The sequence below is a fragment of the Thalassophryne amazonica genome, chromosome 9, assembly GCF_902500255.1.
Source record: "Thalassophryne amazonica chromosome 9, fThaAma1.1, whole genome shotgun sequence".
Lineage (NCBI taxonomy): Eukaryota > Metazoa > Chordata > Actinopteri > Batrachoidiformes > Batrachoididae > Thalassophryne > Thalassophryne amazonica.
In genome coordinates, this window is record NC_047111.1 from 114,650,087 (window position 1) to 114,669,585 (window position 19,499).

Genomic DNA, 19,499 nt, shown 5'->3' on the forward strand with positions numbered 1-19,499 from the left:
GGGGATGTCTGCAGCCCTGAGACCCAAAAAGAACAATCTTACTTTCATCAGTCCACAAAATGTTGTGCCATTTCTCTGTAGGCCACTCAGTGTGTTTGGCAAATTGTAACCTCTGAAGCACATGGCGTTTTTTCAACAGTGGGACTTTGCGGGAACTTCTTGCCTATAACTTGTCTTCACATAGATGTCTTCTAATTGTTACAGTACTCCCAGGTAACTTTAGACCTTCCTTGATCACCCTGGAGTTGATCATTGACTGAGTCCAGGCACTGCTATTTTTTTGAACAGCCTAATATTCCTTTTTCTTCACTTTCTCTAACGTAATTACATATTTTTCTTCATGTTTTGATTTGGAATGGAATCTACAGTGTTCCCAATGCATTTGCATGTATGGAAATGAAAACTCTTTTAAGGATTTTGAGCTTTACTCACCTTTTTAAACCCACTGCTATTATTTTCAACACAACAGTATGTTGCATTTGAGGAAGTGCATTCATATGTCTGTGCCACTTTGAACAGGTATTTTGTTTTTGGGCCTGTTTTATCATCTGCATCTTGAACGTGCCCTGGCTGCAGAAAGAGAGGGCTGTTGGGGGTTCCTCCAGATGGAACTTTGTCAGGAGTTGTTCCTCACAGACTGATAGTGATGTGAGGCGGTCACCTGGCGGTTCTCTTTGCCATCTTATTCTCTCTGCTCTTCTGCATGCTCAAAGTGTTGCTAGCACAGAAATAATTGTTACCTCAGAGGGATTCGTGTTGAAGGATTTATTGAATGTCTGTTTCTCTCCCCTTGATTCTTTAGCAAACCTTTTCTCATTCCTTCGCTTGCATTCTTGTTCTCTCATGTGTAAACATACGTGCAGGCTAAGCCCATTTTGCATTCCTTTTTGTAGTGTCTCCACAAATACAGAGAGACAGCTGGATAACCACACATTATGTGAAGCTGTGGGCTGCTCATTACCATTTGGAATTTGTAAAACGTCAGACTTCTGTCCTCTGAACAACCGAACCCCAGATGCATTCTGAGGCTAATCTTTGCGACTGTTGCAGTGTAATACTGATTACAGTAACAGTTAAAATAGAGAAGCAACAGAACGTAAAACTCAGGGTTTGGATTGGATCAGGTTGATTTCATTTTATTTATTTATTTATTTTTGTCACGGATCAAATCTTTTTTCTAAGAAAAGGTTTGTGTGTGTGTGTGTGTGTTGGAAGAAATATATCTTTTTCTATTTGTCTAAAGACGTTGCAGATCAAAGAAAACAAGGAACCTTTGCCCCAAATAAAAACAAGGTGTCCAGTGTTTAAATAACTTAAATAACTAAAAAAAAACAAAACTCATTATATCAAATTGAAGTATGCAGAACCCCGCCTAGGGACATGATGGTTAATTTTTTGGCCCAGATTATTACGTTCCCTCACAATAGTTTTTGCGTTTCCTCACAATAACCTAATATCATATTAAATCTTACGCCTATCAGAGCACACAGTGAGTGGAATCAGGTGGGGGGAGACTGAACGCATATACGCGCGCACGCCCAAACACACACACACAGCAGACAGCAACAGCATTCACGAGAGAATGAGATCCTGTGAGATGAGGGAGTAAGTTGCTACAACTTGCACAGCTGTAAGACTCTGTATGAAATATAGTTTATTTATACAACAGTGATAGTAAGTAGCAACACCTGTAACTCGGTAGCCATGCAGGCTTCTTCTAGTGCATCATATCTCTGCTGAAACAGACCGTTTTTCTTTAAAATCTTCATGCACATAATCACATTGTGTCTCATAGACAAAGCCTCCAGTATATTATTGTATGTGAGCCCCAGGTTAAAGTAAAACTTAATCAAGTTCTGGTTATCCATGATGTGCAATCCATCCAAACAATGAATGATTCAATGAATTTGTGTGTCACCAGGAAGGAAATATGGACTCAAACATTATCGCGAGGGGACGCAAAAATATTGCGAGGGAATGCAATAATCTGGGCCAAAAAAATTAACCACTGTGTCCCTAGGCAGGCTCTGTAGAAATATGAACAGTGCTAGTGAACAGAAATAGCCTTTGTCAACATCAAAAACAACAACAAAAAACAATTTCAAATTATTTTTCAAAAAGGGCACTAACAGCTTTATTTACCATATTTTCTGGAGTATAAGTCACGTTTTTTAGTAGTTTGGGAAGGCCCTTTGACGTATGCTCAGGTGCTACTTATATACTGAAAAATCATGCATTTGTTATACATAATAATGATTATTGTAACTGTTGATAGAGGACTTTCACAGGAATCAAAGTAAACTCCAGCAATAAAAGAAATGACAATAAACATAAGTACACTACATCAATACACAAAAATCCCAAATTGATAAGCTGATACAGAAAAAGGGTGCGACTTATACTTTGGAATATGCAGTATATAACTCTTTCAGGATATATGCATTCATCCTCCTGAACAGATACATCGTTCTGCTAAAGTTTCAAAAAGTCATCTTTTTTTTTCCGGAGCTGAGTGGACTCTCAGCTGCTCCTGTTCCTCAGCTCAGTATTCCACGGGGAAGACGAGGCTCACACCGACTGATCTGAATGATCTCACGTTTCGTCCTCGACTGCTGATATTTCGGAGTGACACTTTCAATGCTTGCACCTTGAAATGTGTTGCGCCTCCACCCGGCTGCCTCAGTCAGAGCACTGCTTTCAATATGCTCCGTTTATGTTACATTTATGTTTATGTGAATCTACAACTGTTTTTTCTCTGCTTGCAACTATGCTTTGATTTCACTCCAAATCTGCATCAAAATTTACACAGTTATGACTTCAAAAACAAGTCACCATGACAATAAAACAGTATTTATCAATATTATGTTAATTTGTAAACTTTGCAACTCATCCATGGTTTATATTCATTATCTGTTAGGAATTATACTTGTTAATAATGAGTTTGTCTCATACAGCTTTGATGTGGATCACAAGTGCCTGCTTTCAAAAACTGGAAGTGCAGGTTCCTCACTGACTACGTTTACATGCAGCCAATAACCCTTTCACAACCGGAATATTGGCAATAACCCGGTTGTGCACGGCCGTGTAAACGCCCGCAAAAACCCGAATATGCTCATATTCAGCATATTCACATATACAGCATTAGTGAAGGTTACAAATGATCTTCTATGGCCTCAGACAGTGGACTCATGTCTGTGCTTGTTCTGTTAGACCTCAGTGCTGCTTTTGATACTGTTGACCATAAAATTTTATGACAGAGATTAGAGCATGCCATAGGTATTAAAGGCACTGCGCTGCGGTGGTTTGAATCATATTTATCTAATAGATTACAATTTGTTCATGTAAATGGGGAATCTTCTTCACAAACTAAGGTTAATTATGGAGTTCCACAAGGTTCTGTGCTAGGACCAATTTTATTCACTTTATACATGTTTCCCTTAGGCAGTATTATTAGACGGCATTGCTGAAATTTTCATTGTTATGCAGATGATACCCAACTTTATCTATTCATGAAGCCAGAGGACACACACCAATTAGCTAAACTGCAGGATTGTCTTACAGACATAAAGACATGGATGACCTCTAATTTCCTGCTTTTAAACTCAGATAAAACTGAAGTTATTGTACTTGGCCCCACAAATCTTAGAAACATGGTGTCTAACCAGATCCTTACTCTGGATGGCATTACCCTGACCTCTAGTAATACTGTGAGAAATCTTGGAGTCATTTTTGATCAGGATATGTCATTCAAAGCGCATATTAAACAAATATGTAGGACTGCTTTTTTGCATTTGCGCAATATCTCTAAAATTAGAAAGGTCTTGTCTCAGAGTGATGCTGAAAAACTAATTCATGCATTTATTTCCTCTAGGCTGGACTATTGTAATTCATTATTATCAGGTTGTCCTAAAAGTTCCCTGAAAAGCCTTCAGTTAATTCAAAATGCTGCAGCTAGAGTACTAACGGGGACTAGAAGGAGAGAGCATATCTCACCCATATTGGCCTCTCTTCATTGGCTTCCTGTTAATTCTAGAATAGAATTTAAAATTCTTCTTCTTACTTATAAGGTTTTGAATAATCAGGTCCCATCTTATCTTAGGGACCTCATAGTACCATATCACCCCAATAGAGCGCTTCGCTCTCAGACTGCAGGCTTACTTGTAGTTCCTAGGGTTTGTAAGAGTAGAATGGGAGGCAGAGCCTTCAGCTTTCAGGCTCCTCTCCTGTGGAACCAGCTCCCAATTCAGATCAGGGAGACAGACACCCTCTCTACTTTTAAGATTAGGCTTAAAACTTTCCTTTTTGCTAAAGCTTATAGTTAGGGCTGGATCAGGTGACCCTGAACCATCCCTTAGTTATGCTGCTATAGACTTAGACTGTTGGGGGGTTCCCATGATGCACTGAGTGTTTCTTTCTCTTTTTGCTCTGTATGCACCACTCTGCATTTAATCATTAGTGATTGATCTCTGCTCCCCTCCACAGCACGTCTTTTTCCTGGTTCTCTCCCTCAGCCCCAACCAGTCCCAGCAGAAGACTGCCCCTCCCTGAGCCTGGTTCTGCTGGAGGTTTCTTCCTGTTAAAAGGGAGTTTTTCCTTCCCACTGTTGCCAAGTGCTTGCTCACAGGGGGTCGTTTTGACCGTTGGGGTTTTTCCGTAATTATTGTATGGCCTTGCCTTACAATATAAAGCGCCTTGGGGCAACTGTTTGTTGTGATTTGGCGCTATATAAATAAAATTGATTTGATTTGATATTCCAGTTTTTAAAAACCTGAATAAGACCTCTGGGTTACTCCTTTTCTAACCCAAATATCAGGTCATATAAACACGCATCGGGATATCCCCATAGAAAGGAACATTGTTTTGTGTTCTGCATATATCCTATCTTCAAGGAATTTTGGTCTTTTGAGTACAGCAGCTACTTGTATGCGGCGCGCGCAGCCCACCGGACACCACAGAAGCAGATGTAAACAGCGCATTGTGTTCTGCGTCCTTATCAGGCCGGCCGGTCGCGGCACCGGTCGGCATATCACCGCGATTGCTCTGCCTCCGATGCGCTTACTGTCTGTGGCTCGGTAAATGCCACAACGGACCACTCTCACCGCCCCCTCTCTTCTGTGCGTAGCTGCACCAAAACTGGCAACAGGTCCAGAGACGCTCGCTGTTTTGATGCGGAGGCAGCCCGCAGGAGAGAAAAATGAGAAAATGTTAATGCCTGTTTCAGAAAAGTGTGTAGTGAGGGGTTTTACATGAAGCAGGATTTGCACAAACGCCAGATCAAATCTAACACTGGTGGACGACGTGCATCGCTGTTTAGATGGGGATTCCAAATGATACCAGTGACCATGTATACAGGAGTAACTCTGTCTGCTTAAGCATGTAAACGGGTTATTCCTAATGATTCAGAAACCGGAATATTGACCTTAACCTGAATATTAACGGCATGTAAACGTCACTGCTGCGCAACGTACTGTTGTGTGTTTATGTTTTTTCAACATTTCCTATCATTTCTGCCCTCAGTAACATCCCCAGTGTGGGAAGCACCATGGACCAGGACTACAGCCAAACCTACACCCCGCAGACCCACACACCCTTCATGTCAAACAGTGCTCCACCAAGTAACAGCGGCACTGGCATCTTGCCTTCACCTGCCACCCCACGTTTCTCTGCTCCCACCCCACGGACTCCCCGAACCCCACGCACACCCCGCGGCCCTGCCAGTGTCCAGGGATCACTCAAGTATGATAACTCTGATCTGTACTCGCCAGCATCCACCCCCTCCACCTGTCGACCACTAAACTCTGTGGAGCCAGCTACAGTACCCTCCATCCCTGAGGCCCACAGCCTCTACGTCACCCTCATTCTCTCAGAATCCATCATGAACCTCTTCAAGGATTGCAACTTCGACAGCTGTTGCATCTGCGTGTGTAACATGAACATTAAAGGGGCCGATGTGGGCGTTTACCTTAGCGACCCCATTGGAGAGGTTCAGGAACCCTGCAGCTGTGGCTTCAGCGCCATCGTCAATCGACGGTACGGCAACGGCTCAGGCCTCTTTCTGGAAGATGAGCTTGATATCATTGGACGTGGCACTGACATCTGCCGCGAAGCAGAAAAACACTTTGAGGAACTACGGCTCTCCTCACTGGAGAGAACTGGCTTTGGGAGGGGTGAGCGCATTCCAGATGAGCTGATTATTCTCCTGCAGGATCACTGTACCAACCCCTTTTCACCCATCTCGGTCTTGGAGCAGGAGACAGTAATACGGGGTACAGGCAGGGTCCCAATACCACCGTGTGTGAGAGTAGAGGAGAGGGACTACCGCAGTGACTGCTACATGGCTTTGGAGCACGGCCGACAATTCATGGACAACATGTCTGGTGGAAAAGTGGATGAGGCACTGGTGAAGTCCACCTGCCTACACCACTGGGCTAAACAAAATGGTGAGGAAACGGAAGATGCCATGCTTCTGCAATCTGTTTTTCCCAGTGAGCAGTTTTTGACATGCAGGCATTGAAAATGCACTTTGATAAAAACAACAGACATGAATACATTTTTAAATTTTAAGGAATCTAGGTGTTTTATTTACAAGATTCAAATTTAAAATGGTAATCTGGAACTTATCTCATTGTAAAAAATTAAATGAAATGTTAAGCACAAAAAAAGTGTAACAAATTAGAAATTTAAAAAATTATTTACTGGCAAACACCTAAAATACGAGACTACAGAGTGCTTCATCTGTGTAGCCATTACAGCTGCAACAATTCATCAATTATTTTTTTCAGTTAATCAACTATTTTGATAATTGATTGTTTTGAGTCTTTGTATTTCTTTCTTAAATATCCACATTCTCTGATATCAGCTTTTTATATTTGAATATTTTCTGGTTTGTTTGACTAATTTCTTTACTCCTATCTGGCAGTAAACTGAATATCTGTGGCTTGCAGGTAAAACATGACATTTGAAGAGATAGTTGCAGCCCCTGGTAGCCTTGATGTTGCTTATATTCTTTTTTTTTATAATTTACTTTTTATTTGTTTTTCTTTCAGTTTATAAAACACAACACTTGTGCCAACTGGGGCTTTATGTTCTAAATTAACTTTATCTTTATGTGTGTGTCCATTCTGTAGCAGTGGATGTGAGTGCGCTGTGCTCTCAGGATGTCCTGCGGGTTTTGATGTCACTACAGCCTGTACTTCAGGATGCAATCCAGAAGAAGAGGACTGTGCGATCATGGGGTGTTCAGGGTCCTCTTACATGGCAGCAGTTCCACAAGATGGCTGGACGGGGTTCCTATGGTAAAGCTCTGCACACGCAGTCATTTATTTGCTTGATAAACGTGTTGACAGGCTTCTGTGTAGGCTCTCAGTTGTCCACGTGGTTTCCATAGTAGAGAAGCTTGAATCTTCGACTGGACTGGGTTGCTTGACGCGAGGATGTTTCCCTTCAAATCGCAGAAGCTTCCTCAGCTAAATTTCTTGCTCTGATAGTCTGACTTCTGTCTTGACTCTTGTAGAGTCAAGACACTGTGTTGACAGGCCAATGCTTTGGTACCAAACACTAAAGCTGGAAGTTGAACCTACATATCACACTCCATCATCTGCAGGAAGAGCTTCTTCCCCCAGTGCTTTTGTTAATGGTCAAAGGTTTTATATGTTTTTATGAAATCTTGGAAAATCATTTTGAGAGGAAAAAATACTGACTTAAAAAAAATTTAGTCAAGTCTGTAACATGCACTGTGGAGATGATAACAGTTCCAGTCAGTGCATTTGTACATGACATTTGTGGAATATGTGTGTAGTAGTCCAGAAACTCTGGATGTTGTCCAATCAATAGGTACAGGGTATTCCCTCTGCTGTGGTCCAGATGTCATCTCTTCTGGGAGGGGCTGTCAGACTGCTCTGTGACATTCTTGTTGCTCAGTGGGGAAGTAGACACTGACGCTGACCTGTTAACACCACTTGCTCAGTGTTCTTTTCTTTGTGTGTGTCACTTTGTTTCTTTTTGCCTCCACACTTGGACCTCTTATTATGCTTTTTCTCTCTTTACTCTGTGATGTCATAGGTACAGATGAGTCCCCAGAGCCTCTGCCCATCCCCACTTTCCTGGTGGGTTATGAGTATGACTTTGTGGTGCTGTCGCCATTTGGTCTGCCCTACTGGGAGAAACTGTTGCTGGATCCTTTTGGCTCCCAAAGGGATGTTGGGTACCTGGTTGTTTGTCCTGACAATGAGGCTCTACTCAGCAGCACCAAGAACTTCTTTCGAGACCTCACTGCTGTCTACGAGGTAAAGTGTCTAAAAGACTGAATGAATCAAATGTAACCAGGGTTGGATATTTTTGGAGATGAGTAGAAAGGCTGTTAGGACAACAGTGGTACTATGTTGCATTGTCTGAACTGGAAGAGCCTAAATTTGTAGTTTAAAGGAGTGAAATTTCTTTATTTTCTCCACACTATTATTATAGAAGTTGACTAGATGGACAACACCATTGTACTATTTTGTTTATGACTCAGGATACAACAACCTCATGTTCAGTTTTCTTCTGGAATCTCCAGAATGCTCCTACTGTGGAAAAAGGAGCAAATGCATAAAAATGCATTTGAGTACTTGCAAAACTACTAAACTGCTCGTCGCACCTTTCTAAAGATAGAATTTATCACAAATATGTCATATTTATGAACAATATGAAACAACAGGAAAGCTAAAGAGCGCTAACGTCTCAATTAGATTATTTTCAATTCTAAATTAATCGAATAATGTTAATGGTCAGCACGGTGGCACAGCAGTTAGTACGCTTGCCCAGTTCAAGGTTGCCTGCGCCTCACTTTCTTTATATGTGTGGATTAGCCTCAGGAAGGGTAACTGGTGTAAAATGTGCCAAATTAACACGTGGATGCACACTGGATCCATTGTTACAACCCTAAGCAGAAATGGTAGAAGCCACAGTGTGTATTTCATGTTATTGGCACTTGTTTGGTGCTTCATGCCATTTTACCCACCATTCTAGGACAAGCCCTTTAGTCTGTGCCATAAATAGAAATGTTGTCTCATGGACCAAGTGAGTCAAAATGCTTAATGGTGAAGTCTGGTAACAGTACCTTACTGACGTCCACCTAACATTTTGTGCTGTGTTGAGGCAGATTCTTAATTATTCACATTAAATAGCAAACATTTATTTTTAAAGAGGTATATTTAAGCTATTATTACTACTACTTTCATTTTGGCCTGTTTGATTCTGTGTATTTCCTTGTAGTCGTGTCGACTGGGTCAGCACCGGCCTATTTCCAAAGGCTACCCTGACGGCATCGTCCTTGTTGGCAGCACTGCGGCAAAAAATGTTGTGGATCAGCCAGTCAGCGACTGGTTTCTCAAGGCTGCCAGTGGCAACAGCGATGCCTTGACTAAACTCAAACTCTATGCACAAGTGTGCCGCCACAACATCGGTATGTGTCATTTCCAGGTTGTTATCTCAGTGCTGCAGAAAGTTCAATTTTGCATGGTTGTGTGTTCTTGAGTTGCTCAGTGTTTGGCTCATTGAGCCCTTTATTACTGAATTTTCACCTTTGACTCCACTTGGTTTAGTTATTAAAAAGCCTTTCTGCAGAATCTTATCTGCTTGAAAGGGAGACAGGCTTTCAAGTGCTAAAGTGGAGTGATTATTGAAGGCAAGGTTAAATTGAAGTGTAATAAACTCAGTGCCTCTTTTCTGCTTGTAATTCTGATGTTTTAATAGAAATCCAATGGTATGTTTCTGTTTATTCTCCTTAGCTTCATACCTCGCCTCACAGCCATTGGACAGTTCCCTTCTCATGCAGCCTTATCCCCCACCATCATCCACACAACTATCTAGCTCCTCTTCCACTTTAGTCGGGCAGCAGGGCTCACTAAACCCCGGAGGTTCCTCGCTCCCCAACAGCATTAACAATGGGTCTGGAAATGGATCGGCAACATCCAACAGCCTGTTGACATCCTCAGGACAGCCCAGCAGTGCAGTGTCCTCTACCAAGCCCAGCTCTTTTCCTCCCTTCGGGGGTATGGGCAGTCAGGGAGGTGCCACCCATAGTGGACAGCTAGAACAGCAGGCTGGTGCCCACAATACTGGCACCTCGGGGGACAACTCCAACAGTCAGGTCCAAGGATCTGTTGAGCCTCCTGAAAGGTACTGCACAAACCTATCCCATGAACTAGTAATTTAGCTGACATGACAATTAAGTCACACAAGGCTTTACAGCAACTCATGTTTTCTAAATGTAGGATAGTAAATTGTATATACGAGGTCTATTAGATAATAAACCGACCCTTTTATTTATTTTTTTTTAACTATATGGATTTGAATGACATGCGATTACACCAATCATGCTTGAACCCTCGTGCGCATGCGTGAGTTTTTTCACGCGTGTCGGTGACGTCATTTCCGTGGGCAGGCCTTGAGTGAGATGTGGTCCAGCCCTCTCGGCTGAATTCCTTTGTTTCACACGCTGCTCGAGACGGCGCGCGTTGCTTTATCAACATTTTTTCTGGACCTGTGACGACTCGGCGAATCTGTGTGTGCCGCGACAGGAAAAACACCTCCGTGTTGAAAATCATTTGTAAAATTCAGGCGGCTTTTGATGGCTTTCAACAAGTGAGTAACTGAGAAATTGTTTAACAGCTTGGGCATGTTCCAACTTGCCCGTTAAGGTTTCCAACGGAGGTGTTTTTCCTATCACGACCCCCCCCTGGTCGGGTCCGGCCCGACATGCGACTCTGCCCGCACGTTCTTTCATTACAAAATGTCCATTAACAATGGAATGTCCGAATAAACTCCTCATGCCGACTTCTTCTGAAAGTTCTCTGTTCTCTGACGACTTCCTGGATCAACAGAGCCTGAAATGTGGAAGTTTTCAACTTGAAACGGCGAGACGCTGCCGCCTCGAAGCGCAGATCGCCGTCAGGCGCTGTGGGCCGTCCTTAAAGCGACACTACCAGACCAAAATCTCTCATCAGCCCTTAAAATTTTTACCGAAAACCAGCTGAATTTATCGAATGGTGTCCACTCAGTTGTGCCTTACAGTTTTGAAAAAATTTTGATCAAACAAAGCAGCAGTCTCTGAGCCATTCCTAAATAATGAAAAAATCGACGAGAGGGTGGGCGACTCCTCACTCAAAGACTGCCCACAGGCGAATGATGTAACCGACAGGTGTGAAAAAACTCTCGCATGCCCACGAGGGTTCAAGCATGTCTGATGTAATCACACGTGATTCAAATCCATATGGTTTTTGAAAAAAATAATAAGGTCGGATACTTTTATAATAGACCTCGTATTTATGGTAAATACAATATGAATTTAATAAAGTAAAAGTACATGTTTTGCCAAAACAAAACAGTTTTTACACTGAATTATAGTAAAAACATTAGTTTCCATATTTTCTGGACTACATGTTGCACTGCATATTTGTCCCAAAGTCATGAAGAGGAAAAAAAAAAAGATGTAAGTCATACTGGTCTGTAAGTTGTATTTATTTTTGAAATGTGGTCAACACATTTGCCAAATTGTTAAGACCAGGCATGGTCTCAACATCTGGAGCCAGACTGTGGCTACCCACTCCTCCCAGTGGTGGGTTTGTGTCATGACCCCCCGGTCAAAATGCATAAAACACTGCCATCTGGATGGGAGTGTGAATAGACCAACGTATTTGTGAATCTCAAACTGCTCAGAATGTCTCAGTATTGCGTAAGTGAGCAAAGCGATGAATGTGTGTCATCGGTGATCCACAAACAGAATTTTCAGTTTTGAAAATGCTTTTTTTTTTTTTTTTTTTTACAAATAAAAAAATTACATATTTACAAATGCACATTTATTTGTAAAAACCAACACAGAAGTTACAGTAACTTTACAGGGGTGTAAGACATAATTACATAATTTACAGGGGTGTCAGATACTGTCTTTATGCATAGAAAAATATTAGTGAATGATGTGTTGCCATTCCATTTCATGTTGTGGGTATGTCAATCATTCAAAAGAAATGTGTTTTGTTGATATGATAGTAGAGAAGCTTAAATCTTTGACTGGACTGGGTTACTTGACGCAAGGACGTTTCGCTTCAAAACGCAGAAGCTTCCTCAACTAAAATTCTTGCTCTGGTAGTCTGACTTCTGTCTGACCCTTGTTGAGAAGAACAAACAGAAGCCACAAAAGCTGGAGTTTTAAAGTGCAGAAGTCCCAGAGAACAAAGAGACCAGATACACAGGAGACGGAAACAAGAAGAAGAGGAGTGTCTCTCCCTTATTTAGCAGGAGTAGGGGAAAAACTACAGAGGATCTTCATACAGCACAAAATCCCGGTTTACTTTAAACCGGTTAACACCTTGAGACAGAAATTAGTTCACCCTAAGGACAGGATCCCTAGTTACAAACAGAGCAATGTGGTGTATTCTATCAGATGTCAGGAAAACTGTAACGAACACTACATAGGTGAGACTAAGCAGCCATTACACAAAAGGCTATACCAGCACCGCAGAGAGGGCGCCAGTGGACCTCAGTCTGCAGTTCATCTCCACCTTAAAGACACTAACTACACGCTTGAGGACAAGGAAGTTAAAATCTTAGCCAGAGAGAGGAGAGAAAATTTGAGAGATGGGTGAAAGAGGCATTCTATGTGAAACAGTTGAAACCCAGCCTTAACTGGGGAGGGGGTCTGAGACACACTTTGTCCCCTGTTTACAATGTGGTACTCAGATCAAAGCAGTTTCAGTCTTTTGTTCATGGTTCATGGTTTTGTTCATGGTTGTTAATGAGTCATTCACGCCATCAGGAGAGGCGTCAGTCCTTTGTTAGGAGGGACAGCTGCCCTGTCATTAGGAGGGTGCTAACTAGAGCACAATAGGTGCTAATTAAAGCATTTGTTTAGTCACTAGCCAATAGCAGTCTGCCTGTCTGTCGATAAACTGTCCGGAATTAATTTTTGTTTATAAATGAAACCATAAGTGAGAAGTCCTTTGCATTTGATCTCTTGTGCCACTGTCTGTGTTGCTGTATGTTAAAAGTAAATAACACTCTTTTTCGCAGCAGCGGGCCGGCAGCATAAACAGAAAAGCTCTGGCTTGTTGTTTGTTTTGGGTTTGTCATTGCCTTTGAATTTACCCAACATCCCTTGCGGTGCTTAAATTCAAAACTGGCTTATCAGTAGCTGACATTGTACCGAAGTTTTTTAGTTGTAAATTTTTTTAGTGGTTTATCAGTTTACCGTTACAAAAGTTAACTTTTCATTTACCAGATTAGCGGTTATCGAAGCTAACTTTTCGGTTAGCTGTGCCTCCACTGCAGACTGTGTGGGTCTGATGGGTTTAAAACAGTCCAACATGGAGACCGCAGAACAAAGCCATAGCCGTGTTGCTATGGGGTGTTCTATTGAGTGTTGCCTCTTGGTACTATATTCTCTTTGACATCCTCCTCAATCAGATTTTCTTCTTCTTGTTCTACGGTGGTTTGCATCTAGCTTAATGTTGTATTACTGCCGCCTGCTGCTCTAGAGTGTTAATCAGACAATATCTCATTCTGGTCAGTATGCAGGAGCAGCTTGTCATGTGTGTAGACTGGGCTGTCATGTGGCCATAGATGATACTGCAGTATTTTTTTAAATAGATATCGCTTCTATATATAAGTTGCAGGTACAGCCAAGTAAAACAAACACGGCTTGAAATTCATTAATTAATAATAGTTTTGAAACTGGTTAAGCCCGTTATAAGATGAAAACTACATTTATCTGTTCCTACACTGATGGGTATTTGTAATCCCCCTTTTCCCAGCACCTTGGAACGAGAGAAAGTGGGTCTGCCTACAGACGGAGAGTCCCACGCCATCGTGTATCCTCCAGCCATTGTGGTTTACTTTGTGGATCCTTTTAGCTATGAAGAGGCCGACAGTGGCCTAGGGCCAGCTCAATCCAATGTGTGGACACTGTGTTTGCTCCGCTGCTACCTCGAGATGCTTCAGTTCCTTCCCCCTCACATCCGGAATTCTATTTCTGTGCAGGTAAATAGACTTCTCAGGTTTGCAACAGTGCTTGTGTGGTTGCTCACTGTTTCAAGAGCAACATCATGAATACCGTTTTAGTTATTAATAGTTTTAGTCACTGTTTTTTCTGCTGACATCTCTGGTGATGATTTATATTTACCTATGCTGAGTGATGAGAAAAATATGAATATTTCTCTGTAAAAGTATTAGAATTTGTCTGAACATTTTTGAAATTAGCACTAAAGCAGTTGCAGCATCCACACATCTGACCCCTGACGTGGGGGACACAGTGTTTGCTGTGTCTCCAAAATCTGCATTTCCTATTGTAACTTCAGTTTATCTGTCAAAAAATCCTGAAAAAGAAGCCAAACAAATGTCAAGATGTTAAATTGTGGCCAAATTAATACATTGTTAAACAGAGTGCATTTTTCATGTCGCCTTTAACTGTTCTTTTTTTTTCCTGTCAGATTGTTCCTTGTCAGTACCTGCTTCAGCCAGTTCAAGGTGAAGACCGTCATATTTATGTCCAACACCTGAAGTCTTTAGCCTTTTCTGTCTTCGCTCAGTGCCGACGACCGCTACCCATCTCAAACAACGTCAAGTCTTTGACAGGCTTCGGCCCTGGCTTGGCCATCGACACGGCGCTGAAGAGCCCAGAGGTAAATCCTTCACACAGTTCAGTTGTAGCAGTTGCACTCTTAAATGTTTTGATGAGATCTACCATGTGTTGGAATTAACATATATTTTTTTGGTTCTTGTAACTCCTTAGTAACAGCGCGCTGTTCGACAAGCAAGCAAATACACCAGGGGTGGCCAAGTTCAGTCCTCAAGAGCCACATTCCTGACACTCTTAGTTATCTCCCTGCTCCAACACACCTGAATCCAATGAAAGACTCGTTAGCAGACTTTTAATGAGCCTTTCATTGGATTCAGGTGTGTTGGAGCAGGGAGACGACTAAGAGTATCAGGAATGTGGCTCTCGAGGACCGAACTTGGCCACCCCTGAAATACACTGTAATCACATTGTTTCTTAGGTTTTGAGCTCTCTGTTCTGACGTGAGCTGACCTGATATGACCTTAGCTTTTGCCCTGGTTGGGTTCATTCAGCCACCGGAAACAAAGACAGGAATGAGTTTTTAGTGCTAACCATCCTGAGAGTTTTCTCTTGTGGACTACTACCATGAGACCTTGTCTGCTACTCCAGAGTTTTCTTTCCATTATCTGCTTGACTAGCTCTTTGAGACCTCCGTAATGGGATCTCTGCCCCAGGTTTCCACCAAGGCCTAATTCACTTGACTTCTTCTTTCCAGCTCGTGCTCCCTTTCCCTTTCACACAATGGCACCCTGTAAGGTAACTTTCAGGGATAACCAGAATATTTATGGGACAATGGAAGCAACACAATAGGCATTTTTCTCTTGTAAAAATACCTAGAATGTAGACTTTGCAGAAAGAGTTTTAAAAGAGAATTTCCTGCTGTGGAGGTCCACCAGCTAATCGCACCTGCAAAATACAAACTTCACATACAGTGCAACCGGTAAGTATTCACAGTGCTTCACTTGTTCCACATTTTGTTATGTTAGAACTTCATTCTAAAATGGATTAAATTAATTTTTTTCCCCAAAATTATACATGTACTGTTGGGAAGGTGTCGTAGCACGGACCCACAACAGGGGGCGCAAATGAACGGACAATGAATTAAGCCAAAAAGTAACAATTTAATGTTGTGATGATACACAACGAAATACACAGAATTAGCAAAGTCAATGTACACCAGGTGACGTGTGGGCAGGCTCGAAGATAGAAGACCCCCGACGAGAGAGAAGCCGCGTCCCACACGGCTTCCACCACCAACGGTCTGAAGAACACCGGAGCCGCCAAGTCCCGAGTCCCCAGGTGGCCTCTGTCTTCGGCTGTCGACCCTGGTACTGCTGGCAGAAAGCAGAGACAAGATGAATGAGTGTGAGTCCGCACACTCAGTAATCCACAGTCTGCACACAGTTAGGAGGGAGCACCTCCACCTTCAATCACACACTCGTGCAGCTCCTGGTTAACCACTTATCTGGTTTGGGGTGTGAGGCGACGCCGTCGCTGTCACACCAAACGCCAATCCCACAGACAAGGCAAAACACCAGGAAAACGGCTGCAACAGTTGTTCAGATTATTACACAACGTATTAGTCAGCAGAGAAATTACCTCTTCAGTAGTCGATTTCTCGGCGAGGAGGTGGAGCTGCAGTCCGGCCTTTATGGTGATGATGATGATGATGATGAACGAGTGACAGCTGGTGCAGAGGATGAATGACAGCTGTCACTTCTTCTGGGTCTGGCGCCCTCTCGTGCTTGGAGCCCGCACTCCAAGCAGGGCGCCCTCTGGTGGTGGTGGGCCAGCAGTACCTCCTCTTCAGCGGCCCACATAACATGTACCGTATTTTCCGCACCATAAGGCGTACCTAAAAGCCTTAAATTTTCACAAAAATCGGCCGTGCGCCCTATAATCCGGTGCGCCTTATGTGCGCACTGAATTCCAAAATCTGTAAAAATGGCCGACGTTGTCTTTGACCATCGGAATATCGGACCATTTCCCGCTGACACAAGGACGTAATACGTAAAGTACGTACGCTAGCAGCGATAAACCAATCGGAGAACATTACGTAATACGTAAAGTATGTACGCTGGTAGCGTAGAGTACGTACGCAGCCAGCGATAAACCAATCCGTGAGTCTGTGGTACGTACACTTACCTCCGCCACTCCTCCGGTATAACTACCGGAGGGGTACTACAGGTATCCTGCAAAACAACATTTGTTTGTCTAAGGACCCCCGAAAATGGCGCCAGCGAAGAGACATGCTTACGAGGCACAATTCAAACTGCAGGCTATCAGTTACGCGGTTGTTCATGGGAACAGAGCAGCTGCGAGAGGAAACAAGAACATGAACTGCGCCCAAGTTAAAAAGACCAAACGGCGTTTCCGCAGAAACAAAGCGAGGTGGCCACAGCTAGAAGACCAGCTGTTCAATTCAGACACAGAAGATGAAGACTTTGATGGATTTGTGACAGAACCATAATAAAAAATAATGTGAGTACCATATTGTTAAATACCGGTAGTTCAAAGTTGTTGAAAAGTTCAAATAAACTCACCGTTTTGCTTCCGTGAGCTTTTTTTTTTTTTTTTTTTTTTTTTGTAGACTGTATGTTTTAGCGTGCGTCTTTTGTAAGGGTTAAGTACCCACTAATTGAGGGCGAGCCTTATAATCCGGTGCGCCTTATGGTGCAGAAAATACAGTAATACCCCATAATGACAAAGTGAAAAAAAAAAAATTTTCAGATTTTTTGCAAATTTATTAATAAAAAACTAAGAAGTCACATGTACATATAAGTATTGCCATGTAGTTCAAAATTGAGCTCAGGTGCATCCTGTTTCCAAGATCCTGTTGATCTTGTTGGATCCTCTTGCTGGCCTCTACTGGTGGTTGGCTCTCACTGCGGTATTGTATCACTTCCTGTTCCGGAGCACAGCGGTGTTTTTCTGTATCTGTTAGCTGTTTAATCTGCGCAGTTAGATTGATCTAGTTATCTAGATTACGATTTGTTTCCCAGTGTAATCTTTACGTGCCTTAACTAAAGCACTCCTTCTGCTGAATCACCTCTAAATTATTTACACATTATTCACTTTGCGTGTTTTTAGGAATCCGCTAGCTTAGCGTAGCTACTAGCTCTTAGCCGATTTAGCATGGCGGCTTCTCCTGTCTCTCCCGCACTTCTCTGCTCTGGGTGTGAAATGTTTAGTTATTCCTCGGCCTCCTTTAGCAGTAACGGTACTTGTAATAAGTGTAGCTTATTCGTAGCTTTGGAGGCCAGGCTGGGCGAATTGGAGACTCGGCTCCGCACCGTGGAAAATTCTACAGCTAGCCAGGCCCCTGTAGTCGGTGCGGACCAAGGTAGCTTAGCCGCCGTTAGTTCCCCCCTGGCAGATCCCGAGCAGCCGGGAAAGCAGGCTGACTGGGTGACTGTGAGGAGGAAGCGTAGCCCTAAACAGAAGCCCCGTGTACACCGCCAACCCGTTCACATCTCTAACTGTTTTTTCCCCACTCGACGACACACCCGCCGAGGATCAAACTCTGGTTATTGGCGACTCTGTTTTGAGAAATGTGAAGTTAGCGACACCAGCAACCATAGTCAATTGTCTTCCGGGGGCCAGAGCAGGCGACATTGAAGGAAATTTGAAACTGCTGGCTAAGGCTAAGCGTAAATTTGGTAAGATTGTAATTCACGTCGGCAGTAATGACACCCGGTTACGCCAATTGGAGGTCACTAAAATTAACATTAAATCGGTGTGTAACTTTGCAAAAACAATGTCGGACTCTGTAGTTTTCTCTGGGCCCCTCCCCAATCGGACCGGGAGTGACATGTTTAGCCGCATGTTCTCCTTGAATTGCTGGCTGTCTGAGTGGTGTCCAAAAAATGAGGTGGGCTTCATAGATAATTGGCAAAGCTTCTGGGGAAAACCTGGTCTTGTTAGGAGAGATGGCATCCATCCCACTTTGGATGGAGCAGCTCTCATTTCTAGAAATCTGGCCAATTTTCTTAAATCCTCCAAACCGTGACTATCCAGGGTTGGGACCAGGAAGCAGAGTTGTAGTCTTACACACCTCTCTGCAGCTTCTCTCCCCCTGCCATCCCCTCATTACCCCATCTCCGTAGAGACGGTGCCTGCTCCCAGACTACCAATAACCAGCAAAAATCTATTTAAGCATAAAACTTCAAAAAGAAAAAATAATATAGCACCTTCAACTGCACCACAGACTAAAACAGTTAAATGTGGTCTATTAAACATTAGGTCTCTCTCTTCTAAGTCCCTGTTGGTAAATGATATAATAATTGATCAACATATTGATTTATTCTGCCTAACAGAAACCTGGTTACAGCAGGATGAATATGTTAGTTTAATTGAGTCAACACCCCCTAGTCACACTAACTGTCAGAATGCTCGTAGCACGGGCCGGGGCGGAGGATTAGCAGTAATCTTCCATTCCAGCTTATTAATTAATCAAAAACCCAGACAGAGCTTTAATTCATTTGAAAGCTTGTCTCTTAGTCTTGTCCATCCAAATTGGAAGTCCCAAAAACCAGTTTTATTTGTTATTATCTGTCGTCCACCTGGTCGTTACTGTGAGTTTCTCTGTGAATTTTCAGACCTTTTGTCTGACTTAGTGCTTAGCTCAGATAAGATAATTATAGTGGGCGATTTTAACATCCACACAGATGCTGAGAATGACAGCCTCAACACTGCATTTAATCTATTATTAGACTCTATTGGCTTTGCTCAAAAAGTAAATGAGTCCACCCACCACTTTAATCATATCTTAGATCTTGTTCTGACTTATGGTATGGAAATAGAAGACTTAACAGTATTCCCTGAAAACTCCCTTCTGTCTGATCATTTCTTAATAACATTTACATTTACTCTGATGGACTACCCAGCAGTGGGGAATAAGTTTCATTAC

At 42.7% G+C, this 19,499-nt stretch overlaps 1 protein-coding gene across 1 annotated transcript in view; it reads left to right on the plus strand.

Moving 5' to 3' along the window:
• Window positions 1-19,499, plus strand: part of med13a (mediator complex subunit 13a) — a 289,879-nt gene that overhangs the window by 234,630 nt on the left and 35,750 nt on the right. Inside the window, exons 16-22 of the mRNA XM_034179011.1 lie at window positions 5,518-6,440; window positions 7,128-7,295; window positions 8,062-8,285; window positions 9,253-9,442; window positions 9,768-10,158; window positions 13,788-14,013; window positions 14,463-14,654. Of these exons, the coding sequence (XP_034034902.1) occupies window positions 5,518-6,440; window positions 7,128-7,295; window positions 8,062-8,285; window positions 9,253-9,442; window positions 9,768-10,158; window positions 13,788-14,013; window positions 14,463-14,654 (2,314 nt within the window). The remainder of the gene's footprint in view (window positions 1-5,517; window positions 6,441-7,127; window positions 7,296-8,061; window positions 8,286-9,252; window positions 9,443-9,767; window positions 10,159-13,787; window positions 14,014-14,462; window positions 14,655-19,499) is intronic.